The sequence below is a fragment of the Macrotis lagotis genome, chromosome 2 (genome assembly GCF_037893015.1).
Source record: "Macrotis lagotis isolate mMagLag1 chromosome 2, bilby.v1.9.chrom.fasta, whole genome shotgun sequence".
Taxonomy (NCBI): domain Eukaryota; kingdom Metazoa; phylum Chordata; class Mammalia; order Peramelemorphia; family Peramelidae; genus Macrotis; species Macrotis lagotis.
The window spans coordinates 184,399,770-184,424,823 of record NC_133659.1 but is presented as its reverse complement, the minus strand read 5'-3'; the positions used below and the strand labels follow the sequence as shown (position 1 = coordinate 184,424,823).

The 25,054-nt window shown below is 43.8% G+C and overlaps 1 protein-coding gene across 10 annotated transcripts; it reads left to right on the top strand.

Moving 5' to 3' along the window:
* Window positions 1-1,130: 1,130 nt before the first annotated feature.
* On the top strand, window positions 1,131-20,526 carry EPN3 (epsin 3). 10 transcript variants are annotated; one of them, XM_074223737.1, is made up of 11 exons: window positions 1,131-1,460; window positions 3,375-3,483; window positions 5,634-6,359; window positions 13,246-13,364; window positions 14,718-14,801; window positions 15,150-15,269; window positions 16,958-17,045; window positions 17,497-17,757; window positions 18,032-18,145; window positions 19,051-19,281; window positions 19,701-20,526. In XM_074223737.1, exons 3-11 carry the CDS (start codon window positions 5,789-5,791, stop codon window positions 20,033-20,035), a joined length of 1,923 nt encoding a protein of 640 aa, XP_074079838.1. In that variant the 5' UTR covers window positions 1,131-1,460; window positions 3,375-3,483; window positions 5,634-5,788; the 3' UTR covers window positions 20,036-20,526. The 10 variants fall into 10 exon arrangements, with proteins under 10 accessions (XP_074079838.1, XP_074079845.1, XP_074079842.1 ...); XM_074223738.1 differs by lacking the exon at window positions 1,131-1,460 and adding an exon at window positions 1,939-2,803; XM_074223744.1 differs by lacking the exon at window positions 3,375-3,483 and having other exon boundaries at window positions 14,721-14,801; window positions 18,035-18,145.
* The last annotated feature ends 4,528 nt before the right edge of the window (window positions 20,527-25,054 follow it).

Genomic DNA, 25,054 nt, shown 5'->3' with positions numbered 1-25,054 from the left:
TAGCTGCCCATGTATATAGCAGTAATTTCAAGGTAGAATATAAACCCAGGTTTGTCAATACACTAGATCATGAGCCTTTATATCAAGCCGAAATAGCAAAACCTGGGATCATAATTTGTAGTTCTATCATTAGTAATCAAAATTAGAGGCAACAGGGTGAATTACCTGAGTCCAAATTCTGCTGCAGTCACTAGTTATGTGACCCTGGGGAAGTCACTTTAACCTCAATTTCCTCATCTGTGAAATGATTAATAGCCCCTCCTTCACAGGGTTGCTGTGAGGATCAAGTAAGATATTTGTAAACTGCCTTGGACATAGTAAGCACTTAAATTCTTCCTCCTCTCTTCCTTTCTTGCTTTCTCCTTCCTTTCCTCCTTTTTCTTCCTTTGCTCCCTCCCTCATTCCTCTTATCTTTAAAGTAAGGTTAGTGATATCTGTATCTATTTCAACTATAATCTAACTCTATCTATCCTCTGTCTAATCATCCATTTACCTGGGTAGTTGTATGGCTAGAATGTTAATATTTGTGCCACCCTTAATGTACAGTGTAAAATGATAGCAGCTGTTACCAAAGCCCAAACTGGAGGTGATTTGACATGATTTATCTGGCAGAATATAAGCTCCTTGAAGGTAGGGATTGATTAATTTTTGTCTACTTCTGGGGCCTACCATCATGCCAAAAGCACTTGGTAGGTGATTAATAAAGATTCATTGAATTTAATTGGTTCCTGGACTTCCTGGATTCCTTCATCTTCCAAGCCAGGTAGGTATCTTTTAAAATATTAGGTCAGTATCCAAAGGGTACTCTCTTAAGTTTTCTTGGGGACACAATCTTAGCTCCTCTGAACCCAGGCCTCAGGAGCTCAACATCAAAGTGCCTGAGTACTGTCACCTTGCCAGGTTTGTGATTCTTTTTTCCCCTATACCAGAAGAGCTGACCAGCCTAAAAGGGTCTGCATTAGTGGAGTGGCCAGCAAAAGGTTAATGTGTTTCCCCACTGTGGGCTCTCCAGGAAGCTGTGCCCAGATCTGCACTGCTCTCTGTGGGACAGCAGGCAAGTAGAGAATGTGGTGGTGCCTCGTAGGCAGGAAGGGGTTAATGAGCCCTGCTGATTCCTCCTGTGTCCTGTTACTGCTGAGGCAGACCTGCCCAGCCAGCCGAGCAACTTTCCCACCGGGTATAGGAAGCAGAGCTGTTCCCCAGTTTCGGATACCTTGGGACCCCTGTTGGCATTCTGATATGGAGGAGTCTGCCCCTTCTGGGCAGGGTAAATTTCTGGAGGTCAGTAGTGGATGGATCTGAAAACACTGGGGCTGTCCTGTTCCCAACCTGCTGGGACTGGCAGGTCACTGCAGAGCCTAGTCTCTGGCTCCTGGGCTGAGCTGAGCCTCCCAACGCTGCTGCTGCCGCCGCCGCTACTACTGCTGCCACTGCTACTTATAGGGGAGGCTGCACCAAAGGTAAGCACTGCTGTCTCCCTTTGGAGGACAAGGAGGGCTCCAGGAGAGATACCCCTAAGCTCAGAATTGTGCCCCCACTGCTAACCCTTCCACAAATAGGTAAGAGGAAGGTAGGGTATAAACACTACTCAAAATGTGGCTAGTCCTAACCTGGCAGGGCTGGGAGTTGGGGCTCAGGGCTGGAGTCCCAAGATGGAGTGACTGAGGCAATGGGGCTCCTGGCTTTGCATCTCTCAGAAGGCTGGCTATACCATCACCAGCCCCAGTGCTGGGGGTCCAGTTCAGAAGCTTCTTCAAGTTGCTTGCTCCACACTCTGCTCACTCACCCCTGAACAATGTGTTTCTAAGCCACTCAAGCAGCAAAGTCTCCCCATCCTTCCTGTGGTGTAGAAAGCTGTGACCTTTCTTCTCCCCCCCCCCCCCCCCAATCACATCATTTTCACTGATCTGACATTAGCTCTTCTGGTCCATGGTGGGTGTTTAATTAATACTGATTGATTATGTTCAAAGTGGAAAATAACTTGGAGGGATCTGGGAGGCAAAAAGGCCTAATGCTGAGAGTGCGGCCCACACCAGTCTGAGTTACACACTAAAGAAGGCTCAAGGTCAATTTGGGATGATGAGATAGTTTAGGTTGATTTTGGGATTTTTTAAACTTTTTATTCATCATTTCCCCTGTCCCCACTTTCAGGCTCTCCCTGGTTACCTTCTGACCTTGGGAAATCTTGGTAGGAATGATAGCCTAACCACCCCCACCCCAAAACTGTCTCTCATTTTTCCTTCTAGTTCTTGGACACTATGCCTTGGCTGTTACTCTCCCCCCTCCCCATCCATCTTTCCTCTGGATACTTCCCCTTCCCACCCCAACATGTCCCTGACCCTCTCCTATTCTGCTCATGGCTTGTACCTGCCCTGTTCTCACCCTGTGCCTGAACTCTTTCTCTCACTCTTGTGCCCTCCTCCACCCCATCTGTGCCAAGAAGCCTGGGTGCTGGGTTGTGTCCTCTCCACCTAACAAGCCCTGGCTCAAGGTCACTGCAGTAATTCCATACAAGACTGGCTGGTGCTACTGCTGCTGCCTTATCGGCTGCTTGGTTTCTATTTCACTCCCCTTTATTCTTGAGCATATTGTGTTCGATAAAACTCTTTGCTTTTAACACTACTGGCAGCACTCCCAGCTTTCTTCTCCCTCCCTCTCTCCCTTCCTCCCTTCCTCCCTCCTTGCCTTCATCTTTCTGTCTCATTTTTTTTCTCTCTGCTACACTGGCATCCTCTCTTCTATCCGTATAATACTGAGCCTTTTAAACTTCTCAGAAGTGGAGGAATATGAGGAAAGGACCCAGGTACCCTTCCCCCTAACTTCCCTTTCTTTCTACCCTCCCCCAGTAAAGGTGAATGGAGACTATCTCTTTTAGATATGACACTATCTCATTCTTCTGGGGAGGGCTTCTTTTTTTTGGGGGGGGGGACTTGGGAAAGACTCAGCTGTACTCCCAGGCTGCCTTTCTCCTCCTGAGGCTAAGCAGGTATCCTTTTGGCATTTCCTGAGCAAAGCTAGTTGAAAGAGAAGTCCCCCAAGTCCAGTCTGGGCTTGCTTCCTCCCCAGGCATGGCCCAGCACCTGGGGCAGGAGGGTGAGGGTGGCCCTGCCACAGGCTGGGCTCCTTGGTGGAGCTATGATGCCCAACTGGCTTGACTGGTTCTCATCGATGGCCCTCAGCAGTTGCGTGCATTTTGGGGGCGGGTTTTAGTATAAAATGTTTTCCCATATTTATTCCACCATCCCATCCGCCCAGCTGGGAGGTGAGGACAGGCTGCTTCTGAGTCACCCACAGTGGGGGGAGGGAGGGAATAGGACAAGTTGTAGCAGCTGAGCTTCCCCTCAGAAACCACCCCCCCTGCTTCCCTCCCCAAGGACACAGTTCCTGCTTCACCAGTCCAGTATCTATTGAACCCCCTTGGTGATTGACTGGGGTCAGGAAGAGGTGGATGTGAACCCAGTGGGATTCTTCTGGAACCTCAAGGTCAGGTCTGGGGATCGAGGGAGCTGTGCTAGAGGTTGGAGAGAAGAAGGCAAGAGTGAAGTTGGTGGGGGTCAGGGTTGGGGAGCAGATCCAGTGGGTGGTCAATACTGGGGAAAACCTAGGCAATTCACCTGCAGTCACCTGCCTACTGGACCAGTAGGAAAGCTGCAGGGGGACCAGTCATGACTATAATCAGGAATGTTTTCATGATGGTTGTTGAGATAGGGGACTGAGTCCATCTATTGGAGCTTGAGGGGATATTGTAAGAAGCGTCCATACTAACCCATCAAAGTTCCAGAATAGCCTCCTTTTAATGGAAGTGGGCTCCTATTTTTATTTGAGAACCACTTGGAGGAGTGTGTGTGTGTGTGTGTGTGTGTGTGTGTGTGTGTGTGTGTGTGTGTTTTAGAGAAGTGAGATCTTCCACATTGTATAATGAAAGGGATTGGATTTAAAGTCCAAGAACTTGAGTTTGAATCCCAACTCTCTGTATTACTTTGGCAAATCATTCCCCCTCTGTGGGTCTCATTTTCTTTATCTATCAACACAAAGGGTGGGGTGTTGGACTAGATGACCTCTAAAGTGCTTTCCAGCTCTTAACTCCTATGAGAATGGTCCAACAGGACCACATCAGAATATAGTTGGGATTCGAATTATATATTTTCTCTTTGGGATCCAGGTTGCCCTTTCCAGGTCTATTCCTTGGGATGATATAGAGAACTTAGACACTTAACATCTCTTGTAACACAGACCCTTTGATCAGCCTTCTGAAGTTTCTGAGCATATTACATAAGAGTGTTTCTAAATGAATTAAATAAAATATACAGGGTTATAAATATTAATGAAAATGAAGATGTGATTTTTTCCTCCCAATGAATTGCATGAACTTCAGGTTGAGAACTATCATTCTGGAGCATCAAGTATATCAAAGATTATTCATCAACAAATATTGAGATTTGGTTAGAAAACTAGTTTTACCATTTACCTGTATGACCTTGGGCAAGTCATTTTGCTTCTCAAAGACCACCATGTCCATCTGTAAAAAGAGAGGTCAGACCAGATGATGTCTAAGGTCCCTTTCAGCACTATCATTTATGATCCTCAGCTTATTTTCTAATGTGAGAGAGGTAGTGAGGTGAAGAAGTTGAAGCCTCAGTTTCAGGCCATGTTCTGCCACTAATTAGCTGGGTGACCTTGGCCAAGCTACTTCCCCTTTCTGAGCCTCTGTTTCTTCAGCTTTAAAATGAGTGGGTTGGACTAGATCCCTTCTGGCCCTAATAATCTTTGACTGTTAAGCATTTACTTTGTGCCCAGCCCTATAGGGAAGACCTAAAAGGAAAACAGCTGAGGATACTGATGACGCTGTCCCTGCTTTCAAGGAGGTGATAGTTTCTTGGGACTACAGAGTGGGGTCGGGAATGGGGGAAGAGGACTAGACTAACATAATGAAGCAACCAGAGAATGATTACATGCTGACCTGTCTGGGTACCCAAGATAAGGCTTGAAGGAGTTTAGAGAAGGGAAAGGTCAGTTTAAGCTTGAGAAGTTGGGGAAGACTTTGTGGAATGAGATGTGGGCTCCATCTTGAAGGATGAGCAGAATCTGGCAAAGTGAAAGCTAGGTTTAACATAGTTACACATGTGTAACCTATATCAAATTACTCACTGACAAAGAGGAGAAAAATGTGAAACTCAAAATCGTAACAAAAAAATGAATGTTGACAACTATCTTTGCATGTAATTGGAACAATAATGAAAAAATAGAAAAAGGAAGGAGAGACTTGGAGTGGGGGGGGTGGGGGGGAGGACTCTGAAATGAGAACTTTTTCCAAATTAAGTACTCTGTGCTGAGGGTGGGGGGGAATCAATAATCAACCATTACATTTAACTATCTCTGATGGAGTTGAAGAAATATAGTAATTGAAGCTAGAAACTCCGAGTTCAAACTCTGGGCAGCTAGGTGGATAGATCACCCATCCTAGAGTTAGGAGGACCCCAGTTCACTTACTAGTTGTGTGACCCTGGGCAGGTCACTTAACCCCAAGTTTTCTCCACACCTCCCTTCCCCAAAAAAAGAGTAGTTGTAGATGAAAACTCACTATAGGGACATTGTCCCTAAGAGTCCTGACCATCATTTTACACTTTTTTCAGATCCATGAAGAGCCCTCCACAACAACCATCCCTTTCCTACTGAGACCAGCACACTGACCACAGAATTCTTGGGGCCAGAGGCTGCGAACATTGATCCCTTACCCTCAGTGTTTCCTTTCTGGCTGGGGGAGGGGACATCCCCAGTGCCCCCAGCCATGACGACCTCAGCTCTGAGACGGCAGGTGAAGAATATTGTGCACAATTATTCAGAAGCAGAAATTAAAGTACGTGAAGCAACCAGCAATGATCCCTGGGGCCCTCCAAGTTCTCTCATGTCAGAGATTGCTGACCTGACTTTCAACACTGTGGCCTTTGCTGAGGTCATGGGCATGATCTGGAGACGACTCAATGACAGTGGGAAGAATTGGCGCCATGTATATAAGGCTCTGACCCTCTTGGACTATTTGCTGAAGACTGGCTCTGATAAAGTGGCTCACCAGTGTCGAGAGAACCTCTACACGATTCAGACCCTCAAGGACTTCCAATACATAGATCGGGATGGCAAAGATCAGGGCATCAACATTCGGGAGAAGGTCAAGCAGGTGATGGGGCTGCTAAAGGATGAGGAACGACTAAAGCAGGAACGGACGCATGCTCTCAAGACAAAGGAGCGCATGGCCCTAGAGGGCTCTGGCATTGGCAGCGGGCAGCTAAGCTATGGTCGCCGGTCCTCCCACTATGGGGATGAGTTCAGCCGGACCAGAGGATCCCCTTCTTCCTACAACTGTGAGTGAGGGGTCAGGCTTGGCAAGGAGATGGGATGGGGAGGAGAAAACCTTGGAATGAGGTCAAGCTTCTACTCTGGGGGGGGGGGCAGGATGTGACAGTGACACCAGCTACATGTAGAATTAATTGTTGACCCAGGAGATGGATGGAGTGGCAATAGTCCAAACCTGGCTTGAACATGCTCTCCTATAGTCCAACACAAGAGCAAGTTGTCCATTAACTAATTAATTAACCAGGAAGGTGGCTATATTATGTAATCTTTCCATTAGGTGGCACTCTGCTCCAACCATGGAATCAGAGAGAGGGAAGTTGGTTTTTTCAGTTTATATGAGAGATCTCTTCCTTGACTTCTTGACTGGACAGGTTTATTCACTCTTGGTAGCTGTTTTTTTCAAAATTCTATCTAGAAGAAAAGAAGAGAAAATGGATTGTCACTTGGAATGTGAGAATTATGGAATCTCTATCCCTTGCCGTTGAGATTTGCTTCAATTGACCTCAATCTCTCTCTCTCTCTCTCTCTCTCTCTCTCTCTCTCTCTCTCTCTCTCTCTTTATATATATTATATATATATATATATATATATATATATATATATGTATATTACTTAAGCAGTTCGTATTGTGATCACATGATTTATTTAAATGTAGTCAAGTAGCCCAGCATGGTGGTGCACATCTGGAGGTGAAGGTTGATGGATTGCTTGAGCTTAGGAGTTTGAGCTAAAACTGATGATGTGTCTATACTGTCTGGCCCTCAAATAATAGACCCCTGGGAGCAGACACTACCACTGACTGTCTAAAGAGGAGCAAATGACCCATGTCAGAAACCGAGTAAGCCGGAATTTCTTCGATGATCAGCAATGGGATCATCCCATCAGTGGCTGCTCCCCTTCCAACCTGGGCAAGTTAAGGAAACCCAATTTTAAAAATAACAAGAATAAGAACAGCAAAATGATTAAATAAATCACCATACAACTGCCAAGTGTCCCCACTCATAGAGTACCTCACCCATTCATTTTCACCTCTTATAAATATCCTTCCAGCCTGTATATGATAGGAAAGGGAAGGGATTTTGTGTTTAGATTTCCCCCCCACCCCCACCCCCGCTCCAGGAGTAACTCTGCCCAACCATGGAGAACTGGGAAAGCACTGAGTAGGTCTGGATCTAGTCTCTTAGTCTGTTCTCACCAATGTCTACAATTTCTTGGTAACTCTAAAGCCATTTTCTTCTGGTCACTGGTCTGCCTGGTCACATCTCAGTCTAGCCTTCTACCCAGAGTCTCCATCCTGGAGCCTCAGCTGCCATGGCGCCTTCTCAGGAAATGTCCCAGCTCTGTTTCTGGCACTCCCAGCTTGAGAAGCTGTAGCTTATTGGTGACAGAAGGCAATACTGAGAAAGTCCTGGTGTCAGCCACCTGTCCCAACCAGCAGCTCTTAATTTTTGTTTCTCTGTCCTTAGCTACATGGAAGGGGTGGAGGGGGGGAGGGAAGGAAGGGAGCAAAGAAAAGAGACTAGAAGTTTCTTTCAAGGGCAGAAGAAGAAACAAGAATATTGGGACCTGCAAACAGCTCATTCTATATCCAGGTGTCCCACTAAATTGATTTCCCTTTTCTATGAATTCTGGGGCTCTCCAGTGGGTTGAAAATGCCATTGTGAAAACATCCATTTTAAATAATAATCACATATAACAGGAAGAGGCTTTGGTGTCAGCAAGACTTGGGTTTAAGTTTTACCTCTGATGTATATTTTGACCATAGACAACTTATGACATAAAGCTGCAGGTGAGTGGGTAATCTGAATCCTTGTAGAAAATATCAAGGAAATCACAGCTACAGACATAATTAATTACACATAGCTGTGGTATAGTATAGAACACAATACATGGAATTAAAAAAAATTTATTTCTTATTTATTTAAGGCAATGTGGTTAAATGACTTGACCATGGTCACACAACTAGGTAATTATAAAGTATCTGAGGTCAGATTTGAACTTAGGTCCTCCTGACTCCAGGAACTAGTGTTCTATCCACTGAGCCACCTAGTTGCCCCACATAGAATTTTAAAAGACAAAAAGTTTTTAAAAAAGACCTGTAGTTGATCTGATAGTTTTATGATCTTCGGGTATAATATTCAACTTTTCTGAGCCTTACTTTCTTCATATGTAAAATGGGGGTAGAATCTTTGTTGAAATATATCAAGGCATTTTCATCAGTCATGAAACTTGCTTTATGCCACATCCTATGCTTGTCTCTAGGTAGACCAAGACAGAAGTCCCTGCCTTCAAGGAACTTAAATCCTAATAATGGGGAATAAACCAAAACCATACAGATAAAGCAGAGAAAGGGTCATCTTAGGTTGAAAGATCCTGGGTGATGAGGGTTAGAAAGAATCAGAAAAGACTACATGCAGATAGTGGTACTTAAGGTGAAAGAGAAACTGCAGGATTTGGCAACTGGTTGGATTTGTGGGGTGAGTGAGAGTGAGGAGTTGAGGATTAACATCAAGACTGTAAATCCAGGTGACTAGAAATTCATAAAGGTGGATTAGGAGGAAATATAATAATATTTGAGATGCCTATAGGACACTCAGGAATGTCTAGCAAGTAGTTGATAATGCAGAACAGCAGCTCAGGAGAGATATTAGGGTTGGATAGATAGATTTGCAAATGATCCAGATAAAGATAATAATTAAACCTTTGGGAGTTGGTGAAGTCTTCAAGTGAAAAAAAAAATAGAGAAAAGACTCAGGACTGAACCTTATGGTATATCCTTTGAAATGAAGTGGGCTTATAGGTAGGAGAACTAGGAGAGAGCCAGATCACAGACCCTAGAGAGGCAAAGAAGAGGAGATTAACAGTGTCAGATGCCTCAGAGAGGTTGAGGATTAAAAACAGGACATTATATCTGGCAATTAAGTGACTTGAGAAAGAGAGAATCTCCCGTTGGTTGCTAAGTTTGGAAGCTAGATTGCAGAAGGTTTAGAAAAAAGTCAAGAGATGTTCAGATGACCAGTATGTATATGGGTTTTTTTTTTTAAAAAAAAAGAATTTTATTTTTTCCATTTATATATATGAAGATAAATTTAGCATTCTTTTGAAAATAAAATTTCAAGTTCCATATTTTCTTCCTCCCTCCTTGACCTCCCTTCTCCCTAAGATGGTAAGTAATTTGATATAGGTTATATATGTGTATGCAGCATTTTCAGGGAGTTTGGCTAAGAAAGAATACAGAACAATAGCTGGTGAGCAAAGAAGAATCTAGTGAAGGTTTTTTTTAAAGAATGGGGAAGACAACGATGTTTATAGGCAGCAGGGAGGAACCAGTAGATAGGTATTGAAGTTCAGCAAAGGGGAATGATTGTGGGGGCAATATGCTGGAAAAGAAGAGGGAATAGGACTGAGGACACATATAAAAGGATACTTACTGGCTATGTGACAAGGCACTTCACCTATTTGCCTCAGTTTCCTCATCTGTAAAATGAACTAGAGAAGGAAATGGTAAATCACTCCAGTATTTCTGCCAAAAAAACTCCAAATGGAATCACAAAGAGCAAGATACTATCTTCCTCCAACTCAAAGATGAAACTGAGATCAGGATAACTCATTAGCTCACAGACACATGGGTAGTGTTAGAACTAGATTCCAAGTCTTCTGCCTGCTAGTCTGATAGTTTTTCTACTATACCACCATGTCTTCCTGGAAATAATAATTGCAATAATATCAACAAAAGGAACAATTCATCAAGCATAAAGATATCCAAAAGAAAGCTATAGCTGAATATATTAAGAGATTCACTGGCATTCTGAAATCAACACTTGAATGGAAAGAATATATTTGAAGTAATTAACAATTCTTCATTATCAGTCTTAATATGTACTTTATATTAACATAACAGATTTGAAAAGTATCCCCCCCCACAAAAGCCCATACTATATCAATGAAACCTAGGGTTTAACTCTTTAAGACAAAGTTATTGAAGATAACACTTCCTCATCAGAAACAAAAACCAAAAACACTGGAGAAAGAGGATTGATAGACATTCTTAGACCAATGAGAAATTGTCAGAAACCTCAAACCTACAAACCAACAAAAGCATTTTTAGAACAAGCAGATGTCGAGGTGGCTAGGTGGCACAGTGGATAGAGCACTGGCCCTGGAGTCAGGAGGACCTGAGTTCAAACCTGATCTCAGACACTTAATAATTACCTAGCTGTTTGACTTTGGGCAGATCACTTAACCCTGTTGCCTTGCAAAAAACAAACAAACAAAAAAAAACAAGCAGATGTCATGTCACTGAACAATAGTAAATAAAGGCTTATATCAAGTATTCACCAATGGATTTGTCAAATGCAACCAAAAGTGGTTTCCCTCCAAAATAGAATATAAAGGCCCTTTATAAACTACTGGACCTTGAACCCTGCCAGCTACTTCAGACAAAGGCTCAAAGAAGCATCAGAAAATTGGCCAAATGATAATAGGGATTGGTTTTCAGAAACAGAGGAGTAGAATGGTGTTAGTACAATTTGTCTTCATTGCCATTGCAGAAATTACAAAAAGGTGAAACTATAACTTAACTAATATCACTCATTTAAGGAAATAGTCCTTGCCAATGGTTAAAAAAAAAAGCACCTACCAAATACCTAGCAAGCCATGACCTGGTGGCTAGAATAATGTTGACAAAGCAGTGTAAGAGAAATGACTGAGTCAGAAGTGTTTATTGTTAGAAAGGGGTTTGTACATGTGATTCAGGATCAGATCATAGACTTGAAAAATTAGAGGAAGTTGCTCTTAAGGTGTATTGAGCAATGAAGATTATATAATGCATTGCTAGAAATGGCAAAATATTACTAAAGTTGCAAGAATTTATCATCTTCTGGCTACCTAGAAGGTTATAGCCAGGAGGCTAGAATTATACACCAGAAGTATACTTTTATTCTATTGTAAAGGGGGGATTTGTCCCCCCCCTCCCAGTTCATGTTATCACAGATGAAAAGGGATTTAGCATCTAGTAATACCTTTACAAAATATGAGTATCTTTGTCTGAATGGAATGGAAAAGAGTAACTCCATTGGCTGAAGAAAGATGAACTAGCTTAAAAGATAATTTGTCACTTCAAGTGGAAGAACTCAGCTCTTGAGAGGGAATCACTGAGGGGAGGAAGGAGTGTCTTCCTCTTTCCCTTTCCCCTCTCTACTTCAATTTTGGTATCTAGTAGAACTACTAGCTCTGAGGGAGTCACCCAAACCAGTAATTGGAGTCAGTTCAAGATAAAAACTAAAAATTGTTCCTGATAGGTAACCTGTCTCAGAATTGCAAGAGAGCAAAGTTACTACCAGTAGTAGGTGCCTGGTCCTTTCCAAAGAACCCAGCAGAGGACTGTGGCTGAGCCTTAAGTTGGAGTGGTGTAATCTACCCAGCACAAATTGACTTGGCTGCTTGGCTATATGTATTCTCTATATGTGTGCCTTAACACCAGAGTGCTCTGTGCTCATCCTTCCAAAAGTTGAAATGTAGATTTGTGGGAAAGTGCACACAGGTGGGGAAGTTTTGTAAATATTCTTGCTATTCCACTTTAGTAAATGCCATCACTTTAGGTTAATTTTGTCTTCACTTCTATAAACAGAGTTAATTTTGCCTGTTAAAGGGGAAATCACACCAGTTGGGGCTCATGAGTTATTTTTAAATAGGTGATGTCACAAAGATCTACCAGTTGAACTCAAAGTCCCAGTGGCCCAATGGGACCAACCTCTGAGTGTGAATATAAATTCAAGGACATTTTATTTTTTAACAGACAACAAATATCCATTCTATAAATTCAAATCTCCAAAAGAGGTTTGTTGAGAAACAAAATATGTTGAGAAATCAACTAATAAATTATACTGACCTTGGCACATTCTTACAAACAGAACGGTTACTCCCAAGCACCAGCAACTAACATTGATTCATAAAAATTTAAGAACAATGTTTTTAATGGATAACATTATGTCATACTCATGCTCTCTAAATTACAGGGAAGAAAAATCTTTTAAAACATAGAAAGCTAACTGAAAACCATGTGGGACCAGGATGAGGCACAGATCATCCCTGACATCCAATCTGTTACTAGAATTGATTTGAAGATGCTTTCTACAGAGGATAAACTTATACCTCAACTCTCAGTCAATTATACAAGTCAGTCATTTTGTTCACCTGCCTAATTATTTGTGGAACACTGAATATATAAGAATAATATCAGGATAACAACTTCTTTCAAATTTTTTTTCCTATTGAAAGTTCTACCCAGAAAGATAACAATAACATTATAATAGGGGACATCTATATAGTACTTTTGATCCACTTTTAACTTTGATTCTCATATCAGCTGTCTGAGGTAGGTACTTCTGTTTTTATTCAGTCATTTCAGTAACATCTGACTCTGTGAGTTTGGGTTTTTCTTGACAAAGAAATTAGAGTAGTTTGCCATTTCTTTCTTTAGCTTATTTTATAAATGAAGAAACTGAGGCAAATAGGGTTGAGTGACTAACCTAGGGTCACACCTCTAGTAAGTGTCTGAGGCCAGATTTGAACTCAGGAAGATGAGTGATTCTTCATGACTTCAGGATCTGGTTTTATCCACTCTACCACCTAACTTGCTGCCCCATGGTAGGGACTACCAATGTTAACTCTATTTTACAAATGAGCTAAGTCAGGCACAGAGATGAAGTGACTTACTGGTGATCACAAAACTAATAAATGTAGGAGGTGGGATTCTCACTTGACTTCAAGCCTGACACTATGGGGGCTCCCTCACTTACCCCAATTCAGGCCTCTACTTGTTTCAAGCTGTACCCTGAACATTTTGAATATAACAAGAATCTGGGGAGTTGAAACCTTCCTTCTCTCTTTCAGCCTCATCCTCATCTCCTCGATTCACCTCTGACCTGGAACAAGCCAGACCCCAGACCACAGGAGAGGAGGAGCTACAGCTGCAGCTGGCACTGGCCATGAGCCGAGAGGAGGCTGAGAAGGTAATGTTATCATGGGGTCAAAAGGATTTTATGTGTATATGAAGGGGAGCTAAGCGCCATGAGAGTGAGGCTCTACCCTAAAACGGTAAGACCATCCCCTCTCTGGCAGATGTAGCCAGAAAGCTTTGTAGGAGGAGGCCCAGCGTAAGAGTCCTGAGGCCACTATGTTGTTATTGCCAGACAGGGTAATGTCACAGATGGAACCAAGATAGGTCCATGTGTTTTCTAGATTGGAATAGCCCCACTCCCATGCCCCTAATACCAAATATGCCCAATGAAGGTCCCCAATTGCTTCTGCTTAAAAAAAAAAACTTAAAGATTTTTCTTGAAGAAAATGAGCTAAAGACACTTTGAAAGGCTAAAGGACTGAAGGACTTGGTCCTCCCTCTCTTCTATTGAGTCTCTCAGGGTTAGGGACCTGGCAACCTCATGCTTGCTTGTCTCTGCAAGCTTCTCTCTGCCTGTCATCATGCCCCTAAAGGACTCATGGAGACAAACCTGTAGGGACAGAAGGAGATGCACTGGGAGTGCCTCCATTGGCAATAGACTTCCCCTGACTCTGGCATATCCTCCCAAAAGAAGGCCATGGGGGGAGGCAACTTCAGCAACTTTTGTGGGGCTTTTCCTCCCCTCCCCCATCCCAAGGCTTCACATTCTCTTTGCAGACCTCACCTACAAAGCTGAGTACATCCAAGTTCAGGGTGTAGTGACCTTTTACCTAACCTGGGCCACCCACCTTCACCCAGCAAGGGTTCAGATGCACTCCACTGAAAGTAGAAGATTTAAGGGATGGGAAGGGAATATTTTGATGCATAAAACTTGTAAATGTATGCAAAATAATGTGCAAATACACTTTTTCCCCTTTTCCATTAGCTTGGGGCTTGAGCAGTTGATGTCACAGGATTGTAGCCCAACTGCCCCTATTTTTCTTCCCTTTCCCAATTTCCCTCTCCCCTAATACTGTCTATCTCAAGTCCCCTCTGTCTCCTAAGGCTATTTTCCCCTCTACCATCCCTGTTCCATTTCCCTTCACTGCCCATCTTTTTTTCTCTCCCCTCTCCAGATTCCCTGGACATCATATTTCCTATCCTATCTGCCCTTTATCCTTTTGTCCCATCTCCCACTCTGTCCCATCTCTTTTCCTTCTCCTCCCCCAGCCCCATTGGCCCTACCACTATCCTGCCTCCTTTCTGCTTTCTCCTCCCAGATCTCCTCTCCTCTGTCCTTTCTCTCTCTCTCTCTGCCCATTCCCTTCAACCCCTTTGCCCTAGACTGAGAAGTGGAAGGGTGGGGGCAGGTGAGTTGAGCTGCCCAGGGGAGCGCCCACTTCACTGTCTTCTCCTTCATCCCCAGCAGCCGGTCCCTCCAGCCTCCCACAGGGACGAGGATCTGCAGCTGCAGCTGGCTCTGCGTCTGAGCCAGCAGGAGCATGAGAAGGTAGTGGAGCCGCCAGATCCTCCTCTGGGGCTGGTGCTGGTTCTGGTGCTGGTGCTGGTGGGCACTAACAGGGCTCCTCTCTGCAGCTCCTTCTGGCTCCATCTGGCTCCCTAACCACTTTGTCACCCAGCCTGGATCTTCCCTGCTTCCCTCCCTGCCTCCCCATCCCACCCTGGCTTTCTCTTGGTGTCTGCAGGCTCCTGGTGGATCCTTTTGGGAGCTGAGTGTTCTCCTTAGCCTAGCATTGGCTGCCCTGGGGTCTAGGGCCCTGGGTCCCAGGGTCCCCATGGCACCCAGACTTATCTGGTCTGCTCCCCCTGCTCCACCACCAATCTGTCCCAACTGCAGGAGGTGAGGTCCTGGAGGGGAAATGACTCCCCCTTACCCAGAGGTGCTGGGGGTCCTGGTCGCCGGGACCAGGACCCCGAAAGAGAGGAGGAAAAAGGAGAGAAACTGAAAACCAGCCAGGTTTGTGAAGGGATGGAGGGAACTTCCATGGAGGGGAGGAATGCTGGGGGGTGGGAGATAAGGAATTGAGGGACAAAGAACTATGAAAGTCCTGGGGGACATGCCAAAGGGACCCGAGGGGTACAAAAGAGTTGGTTGCCCCAGGCTTCATCCAGGCTCAAGGGTGCTATATTAGCTAGGGACTAATGGAGAAGGGCCCTAGTCCAGGTTCTGTTCAATGTGTAACCTTAAACACTGGCCCCTCTGGGCCTCTTGATGTCTTCCCTTGTAAAATGAGAAGGTTGTACCTAGATGACCATTGAGCTCTATTCTAGCCCTGATATTTATGTCAGTTGATACCATTGGATTGGGTTGATGGCAATCAAGAGAAGAGTAGGTGGAAAAAAAATATCTGTCAGTAGAAGGTTTGGGGAGGGGTGGTGTTTCCATACATACTAACAAGGCTGCCTACCTCATAACAATGACCTCTCTGCAAGATTACCTCTGATTGAACTAGAATTTTTTGTGAATCTTCTCCCCTTAAGACCAACTTGGATGCTTATTTAAACCAGATTCTTCCCTCAGATAAAAATGTTAAGATAGGGGGTTCATGCTAAGACTTTCCCTAAAGCACTAAATCTGCCCATAGATGATCCTAGGAGATCAATAAGCATTTAATGAATTTCTATTGGGTGCTATGCCCTAGGGATATAAAAACAAACAAAAAAAGGAGAGTCCCTGCCCTCATAAGGGTAACAACACACAGCTATGTACCTATGTGTGCAGATTTTTGAAAAATATTTTTTAAAATGCAGGGGTAGCTAGGTGGAGCTGTGGATAGGACACCAACCCTGACATCAAAGGATATAAATTCAAATCTGATCTCAGACACTTACTAGCTGTGTGACCCTGGACAAATCACTTTACCCTTTTTGCTTCCAGATAGATGTATGTACATTGACATTATTTATACACACACATACACACACACACACACACACACACACGTGTGTGTGTGTGTGTGTGTCTGTGTGTGTCTGTGTCTGGGTATTGTGTGTCGGTGTGCTTTGTATTGGAGGAAGAAGTGCCAGCAGTTTGTGAGAGTGGGGGGGATCAGGAAAGGCTTCATATAGGAGGTGGATTTTGAAGCAAATGAGATTCTAGAGTTGGAGGCAGTACTTTCCAAGCCCAGGGGATGGATAGATCATCTGTGTAAGGACATGGAGGCTGGAAATATATGTATGGACCAACAGGAAGGTTAGTTTGACTGGAAGATAGAAACATGAAAGGGAGTGATGCATATAATGAAGGGTGAGAGTCTTAGAGTCAAGACTGTTCATGTCATAGTGGATACCCTGGATTTGTTAGGGCAAGTTATTTTCCCTCTCTGGGTCTCAGTTTTCCTTCTTAAAAAATGAGTTGGTTAGACTAAGTGATTTCTTCTAGCTCTAGGATCTATGACCTATGACCTATGTTGACTGTCCTGCCTTCCCCTGCTGATGGGAAGGGAAAGGATGGAAACAGAGAGGTTAGGACAGGAAAGGGTTGTGAGGTATTCATTCCACCAGAAGGTATGGTAAAGGTATTTAACAAAATAGTAGAAATGAATGAATAAGAGAGGCTGATGTTTTGTTGCTCTGCCCCCAACTAGAGCCAAGTGCTCCCACGCTTCAGTGTTCAAATGTTTCTTCACTTTCCTTCTTTTTTAGTCTTCCATCCTGGATCTTGCTGATATTTTTGGACCAGGACCAGCTGCACCCTCTACACACAGTTCTGCTGACCCATGGGATATCCCAGGTGGGATGATCAGACCCTGAAAGAGACACACATACCCCAACCTCCTGGAACCTAGTGATAATCCCTCCTTCCATAGCTGGTCTCTGGATAGATCTCTCCCCATTTTCCTCTTCTTGCTCTCTCTCTCTCTCTCTCTCTCTCTCTCTCTCTCTCTCTCTGTTTTCCTTGTCTTCCTTCCTCCCCCCTTCCTGTTAGGAATCTAAGTGATCAGAAGGGAAACAGAAGACTTCAGACTTCTCATCTAATTTCTTCATCCATGAATTGGTTACCATGTCCTTTCTGATAAGGATAAGGAAGGTGACCAGGAGAATAATGAGGGGAGAGAGAGAGAGAGAGAGAGAGAGAGAGAGAGAGAGAGAGAGAGAGAGAGAGAGATGATATCTGGAGTGGAGAAAAGTAGCTGGGGGCAGGGATAGACAATGATGGTGTGTCAGTACTGTTCTCATTTTAGGTCTCAGGCCAACTGTAGAACCTACTGGTTCTTCTTGGGGACCCTCTGCAGACCCTTGGTCTCCAGCCCCCTCTGGAGATCCTCTGTCCCGAAGCCAGCCTTGGGACTTGCCCTCAGTGCTTTCATCTTCAGAGCCCTGGAGACAGACATCTGGGCCACCCCTTTCCATGGAGCCTTGGGTGAAGGATTCCCCCCACCACAAATCTTCTGGCACAGGAACAGACCCCTGGGGAGCTACCTTGGACACCCCCAACACACCTAGTAAGTGAAAGCTTATTGTCCACCCAAACCATCCAGTCTAAAGGTGGGAAGTGGGATGAGGTGGGAAGTAGCTCCATCCCTAATCCTAGAGACTAGCTCTGCTTTCAGTGAGTGGGTGAGGAACCTGGAAGATAGGGTACAGATTGAGTGTTCTCCAGGACAGATCTTATTCCCATACCCAGGAAGGAGAATTACCTCATTCATCTTTTGGAAGGGTGCAGACCCATTTGTCCTCTTCCTCCCTATCTGTCCATCTGTCCCTCCCTCACAACAGCAGCTCTAGGTGATTCAGCCTTTGACTTATTTGCCAAACTTCCAGAATCAACAGAGGCCAGAGAGGGGTCTGAGAGTGTCCAGGTCCTCCCCTCCATGCGATCTAGCAGCCCTGGTAAGCTAAAGGGGAGCCACTGGGTGTGTGTGGTGGTGGTAATGAGAGGACTCTGGGAAATGAAGGAATGGGATTGGGGGGGATGAGGCCCTGATGGGTGGGTCCAGATAACTTGGATACGAGAGACTGGTGGGCTCCTCTCCTTGCCCAGAGCTGGCCTAGTAATCTCTGAGCTCACCCTGACCCCCTGATCCCAGACACTCCCCTCCCTTCCATTATTGGAGACATTGTTCTGTGATAGATTTAGAGTCAGAGGATCTGGATTTAAACCAGGGCTCTGGCACTCAACCTCAATTTTCTCATCTATAAAATGAGAATAGCAGCACCTACTCACAGGTTGTTATGAAAATCAAATGAGATATTATATGTAAAGGGCTTTGTAAACCTTTGTTGTAAAATACTGAGGGAGCAGTTTGATGGTGAAGTGAATAGAATATATTTATATATGTATTATATATATATATATATATATATATATATACACACCTCTCTGCAAAATATTAAAAATGGAGGGGCAGCTAGGGCTGAAGTGGATAGAGCAGTAGCCCTGGCATCAGGAGGACACAGACCTCAGACTTCCTAGCTGTGTGACACTGGACAAACCACTTAACCTTGTTTGTTTCAGTTTCTCATCTGTAAAATGAGCGGGAAAAGGAAATGGCAAATCACTCCAGTATCTTTGCCAAGAAGACCCCAAGTGGGGTCACAAAGAGTCAGGCTCGACTAAAACAACTGAACAGCAACTTAGTATGATGGTAAAGAGACAAGTCACTTAAGCTGGCATGGTCCGAGTTTTTTCAAATATAGACTAAGGGGATTGAACCATCCCTAAATCCTTGACTCAGTGGTTCTGCTATCTCTTCCCCACCCTACCCTGACATCTGAGTCCCCCTCATTTTTTTCAGAACTGGACCTCTTTGGAGACCCTCTCCCTAGTTCCAAGCAAAATGGCACAAAGGAATCAGATGCTTTTGATCTGGGAGGACTTGGTGGGGCATTGACTCAAGCAGGCAAAGATGGCCGAACCTGTCAGACCCCTGAGTCTTTCCTGGGACCTTCAGCCTCCTCCTTGGTCAACCTTGATTCTCTAGTGGTGGCCCCACAAGCTACCAAGACAAGGAATCCATTCCTTTCAGGTAGAGTAGAGAGATGATGCTTCCTTTTCCTCTCTCCCCATTTCTCTCTCCAGTCATTCTGTTACCCTCTTCCCCCAGATTCATACTTTGAGATGTTGACACCTGGGACATGGGACACGAGAGGTGGGGGGGGTGTCAAGAAAGTGGGGAAGAACTCAGCATCTTTTCAGTTTCAGCACCCTGAGGAAACACTCCAGTCACCTCACCCTACTTATATCTCAGCTTTTCCCTTACCTCCCTGGAAAACCAGAGTCTTGGTTCCCACTCTACTCATGTTATCTGTGCCAATATATGACCTTCCCTTCCATCTGACCCTCTGACCCCCCCCATTAAATCCAAATCTAGTCTACAATTTCTCTGCCTCAGATCCCAACTGCTAGGCTTCTCAGCTTGCTGATCTGTTTTTTCTTCTCCAACAGGTCTCAGTGCTCCATCCCCCACCAACCCATTCAGTTTGAGTGAGCAGTGCAAGCCAACTCTCAACCAGATGCGGACAGGGTCTCCAGGGCCCAGTCTGGCCTCCTCAGTGCCTATGGGTGCTCCTGTAGGCTCGATGACCTACAGCGCCTCTCTTCCCCTTCCTCTCAGCAGTGTCCCAACAGGAGTGACCCTTCCTGCCTCTGTCAGTGTCTTCCCTCAGGCTGGCACCTTCCCTCAGCTGCCTGGGACTTTGCCCCAACCCCTGCTCCCTATGTCTGGTTCAGTGGGACCCTTGAACACCCCTTCTCAGGCAGGCACCAATCCTTTCCTTTGAACTCTGCCTTCCTCTGCTCAGCTCAGACTTCTTTCACCTTCCCTCCTTGCTGGAAACAGTTTCCATGTCTCCCCCCCCCCCTTGCTTCTCTGCCTCTGTGCCCTGGTCAGCCGCTGGCAGCTGACCAGAGCTTTTACCACCCCCTGTTTATGGGGCTGGGGCAGTGGACAGGGGTCATGCCCCCAACCCACTTAGGTCAGTATGAATGTTGCCTGGATGCTTGGTTCTTTGTCCTGCCTCAGGAGTGGGAAAGGGTCTTGGGGAGCTCAGGGAAAGGACATCACAGGAGCCAGGATCCCCAGGTTTTGTTTGGGCTGGAGGACAGGCTTTTCAGGATCCAGCTATCCCTTGAAGGAGCTCATGTATATATATGTGGGGGACTTGAAGACCCCACAAGTACTGTAGTGCATAGCACAGAAGAAGCCTGGTGACCAGAAGCCTTGTGGAACCATGGCAATGGTCCCAGAATAAACACCTGAACTAGCACGATAGAGCCAAGTTGTACTTGTAGCCTTCTTATGATGGTGAACAGGTTTCTTCTGAATGCCTTTCCACAAAATGGGGGCAAGGGGTAGGGTGGGAGCATTTTTTCTTGAATCCCTCTCAGCACCCATCTCCCAAAGCCCTAGAGGTGGGAAGGGTAGGGGAATGTGATCCCATAGAGGTCAGCTCTTGCATAAATTAGACCTATTTCTCTTAGAAAACGGCCCACGGAGGTGCTTCCCCTCAGTTGCCCAGGACCTGAACTTCATTCTCTAATTCATAAACATTCTTAAACTGAATAGAAATTTCAGATTATTGTGGATAAAGACCTTGGGAAATGGATAGGATGGAAACAAGAAAAGCAAAAGGCATTCTCCCTCATTCCAAGAAACTTGTATAACTACTAGGGAGATAAGATATAGACACCAGAAAACTTGAAGCGTTCCATGGGCTGTTCATCCTGTGCAGTTTCTCAACAGAGCAGAGGGAAACCTGTCCATATCATCTCCTCTTGGTTGACTCTGGTCCACAGCCTTCCAAAAAACCTCCATTTATCCACTTAGTATGCTGGAGGATTGCCTCTCACCCTTTTAATATATTTCATAACTAACTATGCAGCTACATTATTGATTCAACAAGTATTTATTAAGTGACCGTTCTGTGCCAGGCAGGCACTCTGATAGTTACTTAGAATAATATGAAGAAAAAAAAACTTGAAATATTCCCTGCTCTCAAGGAGTTTCACCCTAGTGGGATGGTAGGGCAGGGGGGAGGGGCATAAATTGTACACAAATAAGTATTTACAATATGAATATTTATACATATATATAATTTGGAGGCAACAGAGTGCATACAGATAAGTATTCACAATTATCTACATATGCATATATATAAAGGGGGAACAAAATGTACACAGATTAATTACAAGATATATATATACATATATATATGAATTTGAGGGGGAGCAAAGGATATAAATAACTACAATGTCTATATATACATATACATTAATTTGGGGGAACACAGATTAATTACCATATTTGTATATACAGATATATATGTAATTTGGGGGAATTAAGTGTCCACAGATATACAATTACAATATGTTTCTATATACATATATATATGTAATTTAACAGAGAACAAGAAATTCATAGATAAGAATCATATATCTATATATACATGCAGATCTGTGTGTATTATATATATTATTGCATATTTGGATTGAGGAAGGGAAGAATTCAGGATGGACCTTGCCCAGGAGGTGACACAAACTGGGCTTTGAAGGGAGTGAAGGATTCTAAGAGAGAAAACTGAGGAGGGAGAGCATGCCAGACATGGGACCCAACTTGCCTAATGGTATAGAGTTTGATAATGGAATGTTGTGTGTGAGAAATAAGAGCAAGTTAGCCAGATAGGTTAAAGTTGCTTCCTTCTTCCCCAGTCTAGTGTGTTGGGTACCATTTTTCACAGTGCAGTCCTTGTAGAGTACCCATAATAACCTCACTATACTCATTTCAATCTTTCCATTGCCCTTTGGGCTACCCACATCTTGGAGCCTTTGGCCATTAGGACCATGTTCTGAGCTTTGCAGCCATGAAGCATGGCTAGAAATGTTTCTTCATGGCATTGAAACATCTGGGGTTATTTTCATTGTGCAATTTTACACCCATGACCCAACCCATTCTCTTATTCAAATCTTAGCCTTACCTACCATACATTGGCAGGACTATCCAAGACATGTGTCATAATGAACTCAGTGATCTGTCCATCTAACAACATGGATAGCATACACAAATCAGCAAAATACCAAACCTGGTAAGTGCTTTAGGAGTTCATAGTACCAGAAATGAAACGGCAAAAGTCACCTCATCAGATATCAGAGAAGAATTGAACCCTGGCCCTTTGACTTCAGAACCAGGGTTCTTTCCAACATAAGTAGTAAAGGGCAGTAAAGACTACAAAAGTGAAGATTCCACAAAGGAAAATGAAACCTGAATTTGACCCTGAAGGGACAGGGAGACTAGACTCAAAAAATAGCCATTAAAAGACAGGTGTCTAGATGAATGTTCTAGGGATTTCTCTTTGGCCTCATGCCCTTTAATCACCGATTTGGATGAATGCCTAGAAAGCATGCTTATATTAAATTTGTAGACAATACAAAGTTGGGAGTGATAGCAATCATGTAGAAAGAGAATATAAAAAGGTGACATTAAACTGATGAACTCTAAATAAGGTGAAATGTAATATATCTACAGAGTTATTACCATGTTATCATAGTAGCTGATAGTGTTTTAAAGTTTGTAGAGGTTGCAACAGAGATCATCAGGCCTGGATCTGCTAGACTGGGGCACTACCAATACTACTGGACATGTGTTCCATTCTCATAGATGAAGAGACTGAAGTTGGGAGAAATTTCAGTCATTTGCTCATTGTCACATAACTTGTCAGTGCCAGGGGCTGGATTCAAACCCAGATTCCCAGTCTAGGACTCTAATCATCATTCTTGTGATGGGATGGATGTCAAGTCTTCCACATGTGTGTATGTATTTTAAATGAACTTCACAAATGCAAAATAGCAGTGGTGAAACCACAACTTGAAAAAAAGATGTGGGGCTTTCATGAAAAAATGAAGTTTGGTTTCAGTGAAACCTGGGAAGACTTGTATGAAATGATTCAAAGAGAGAATGATTTATACAATTACAACAACATTGTAAAAACAAGCAACTTTGGAAGATTTATTGGGTGTTTTTTTTTTTTTTTTGCAAGGCAATGGGGTTAAGTGGCTTGCCCAAAGCCACACAGCTAGGTAATTATTAAGGGTCTGAGGACGGATTTGAACTTAGGCACTCCTGACTCCAGGGCCAGTGCTCTATCCACTGTACCACCTAACCACCCCAACTTTGAAAGATTTAAAAGGTCTGATTGATGAAATGATCAATCACAATTCCAAAGGACTGATGATAAAACTTACTGCCCCATCTCCCTTCAGGTCACATACTCAAGTGCAAAATAAGACATATTTTTTTGGAAATAACCAATATGGAAATTTGTTACAAGGGTTTTGTTTCCCCTGCTTTGATGGGAGGATATGGGAGGGAGAGAAAAATCAATTTTTGTTAATTAAAATAAAATTTAATTGTAAAATATTTGGGGCTTTTAGCTTCTCGTGTTTGCCAAAAAAAAAAAAAAAGACATCATCTTAGGCTACATTGTGAGGATTAAGAAGATGTCACTCACACTACTTTGCCCTAAGGATTATGTCCAATTTTGGTTCTCACTCTACTTTGCTGTAGTGAGACTACATATAAGTACTGAGTTCACAGTTTGAAGTGTCATATTTCAGGATGTATTTGACTTGTTGGAGAGAATCCAAATAGGGGTGACCAGGGCTGGAGAAGTTGTTGTGAGACCATGCCATGTGAAGATTGTTAGAAAGAGCTGGGATTCTTTAACTTAAGTAAAGAAGAAATGTCTTGGGGAAAACATCCTATCTTCAAGTAGCTGAAGAGTTGGCCTTTGGAAGAGAATTGGATTATTTCTTCTCAGAAACAATGCAGGAGGAAGAATTGCAGAGAGGCAGATTTGGACTCAGTGTAGGGGAAAAGTTCTTAATAATTCTTAATAATCTAAACCAGGGCTGTCCAAAATGTACCCATGGACCACATGCAACCAGCAGGGCAATTTTATATGGCAACCAGCATTTACTAAATGCTTCAGTATACAAAGCCTACTGCAGAGCTGTCCCTAAAATGGCAAATCAAAATATATTGTCTATTGTTTCAATAAAAACTTTTAAAAGTAAGGTTGGACAGCCCTGATCTAAACCATTACAGTTTCACATCACTCTCTAAATCTGATAATTTAGAGTTCCTATTGATGTATTTCCAGGCTCCTCCTCCTCCTCCTCCACTGATCTATCCTTCCTTTGTGTGGGACAATAAAGATATGGTATGTACTTCCCAAATTGGGCATGTGACCCTGAGAAGGTGCCAGACTGTACTGGTAGAAAGAGTTCCCTATATCAGTGAAATTAGGGGCTTACTTTCTATTCCTGTAAATTGAAATGGCCCACTTTGGAAAGTAAATGACCCCTTTTCGGGGAAATTCAAACTACTCTTAGAGAAATTGTAGAAGGAATTCTAGATTAGGATTTTTGACCTTTTCATGTCCCTCTGAGATCACTTCCAACTTTGAGAATCTGGGATTTGCATAGGTGGAGGAAAAGGGACTGGGCATTCAGACAGAATATGAAAAAAGCAAGGGACCACTTAGCTTATTCTTTCTTCCCTCAGAGTTGTCTTTCTTAAGCCTCTTACTTTCCTCCTCTAAGGCTCGGTTTCCTTTCATGTAAAATGAAGCCTTGAACTAAATTATCCTTCCCAGGGAGATAGCCTCGAATCCTATCAATGACCTGGTCCTTTAGCATCCAATTTGGCTGGTCCAAGCACAGTTTGTGTTCTGGAGGCTCCCAGTGAGAGGCAGTGAGGTATAGTGACAAGAATATATGCAGCCTGTCGGATATCCTGGGTTCGA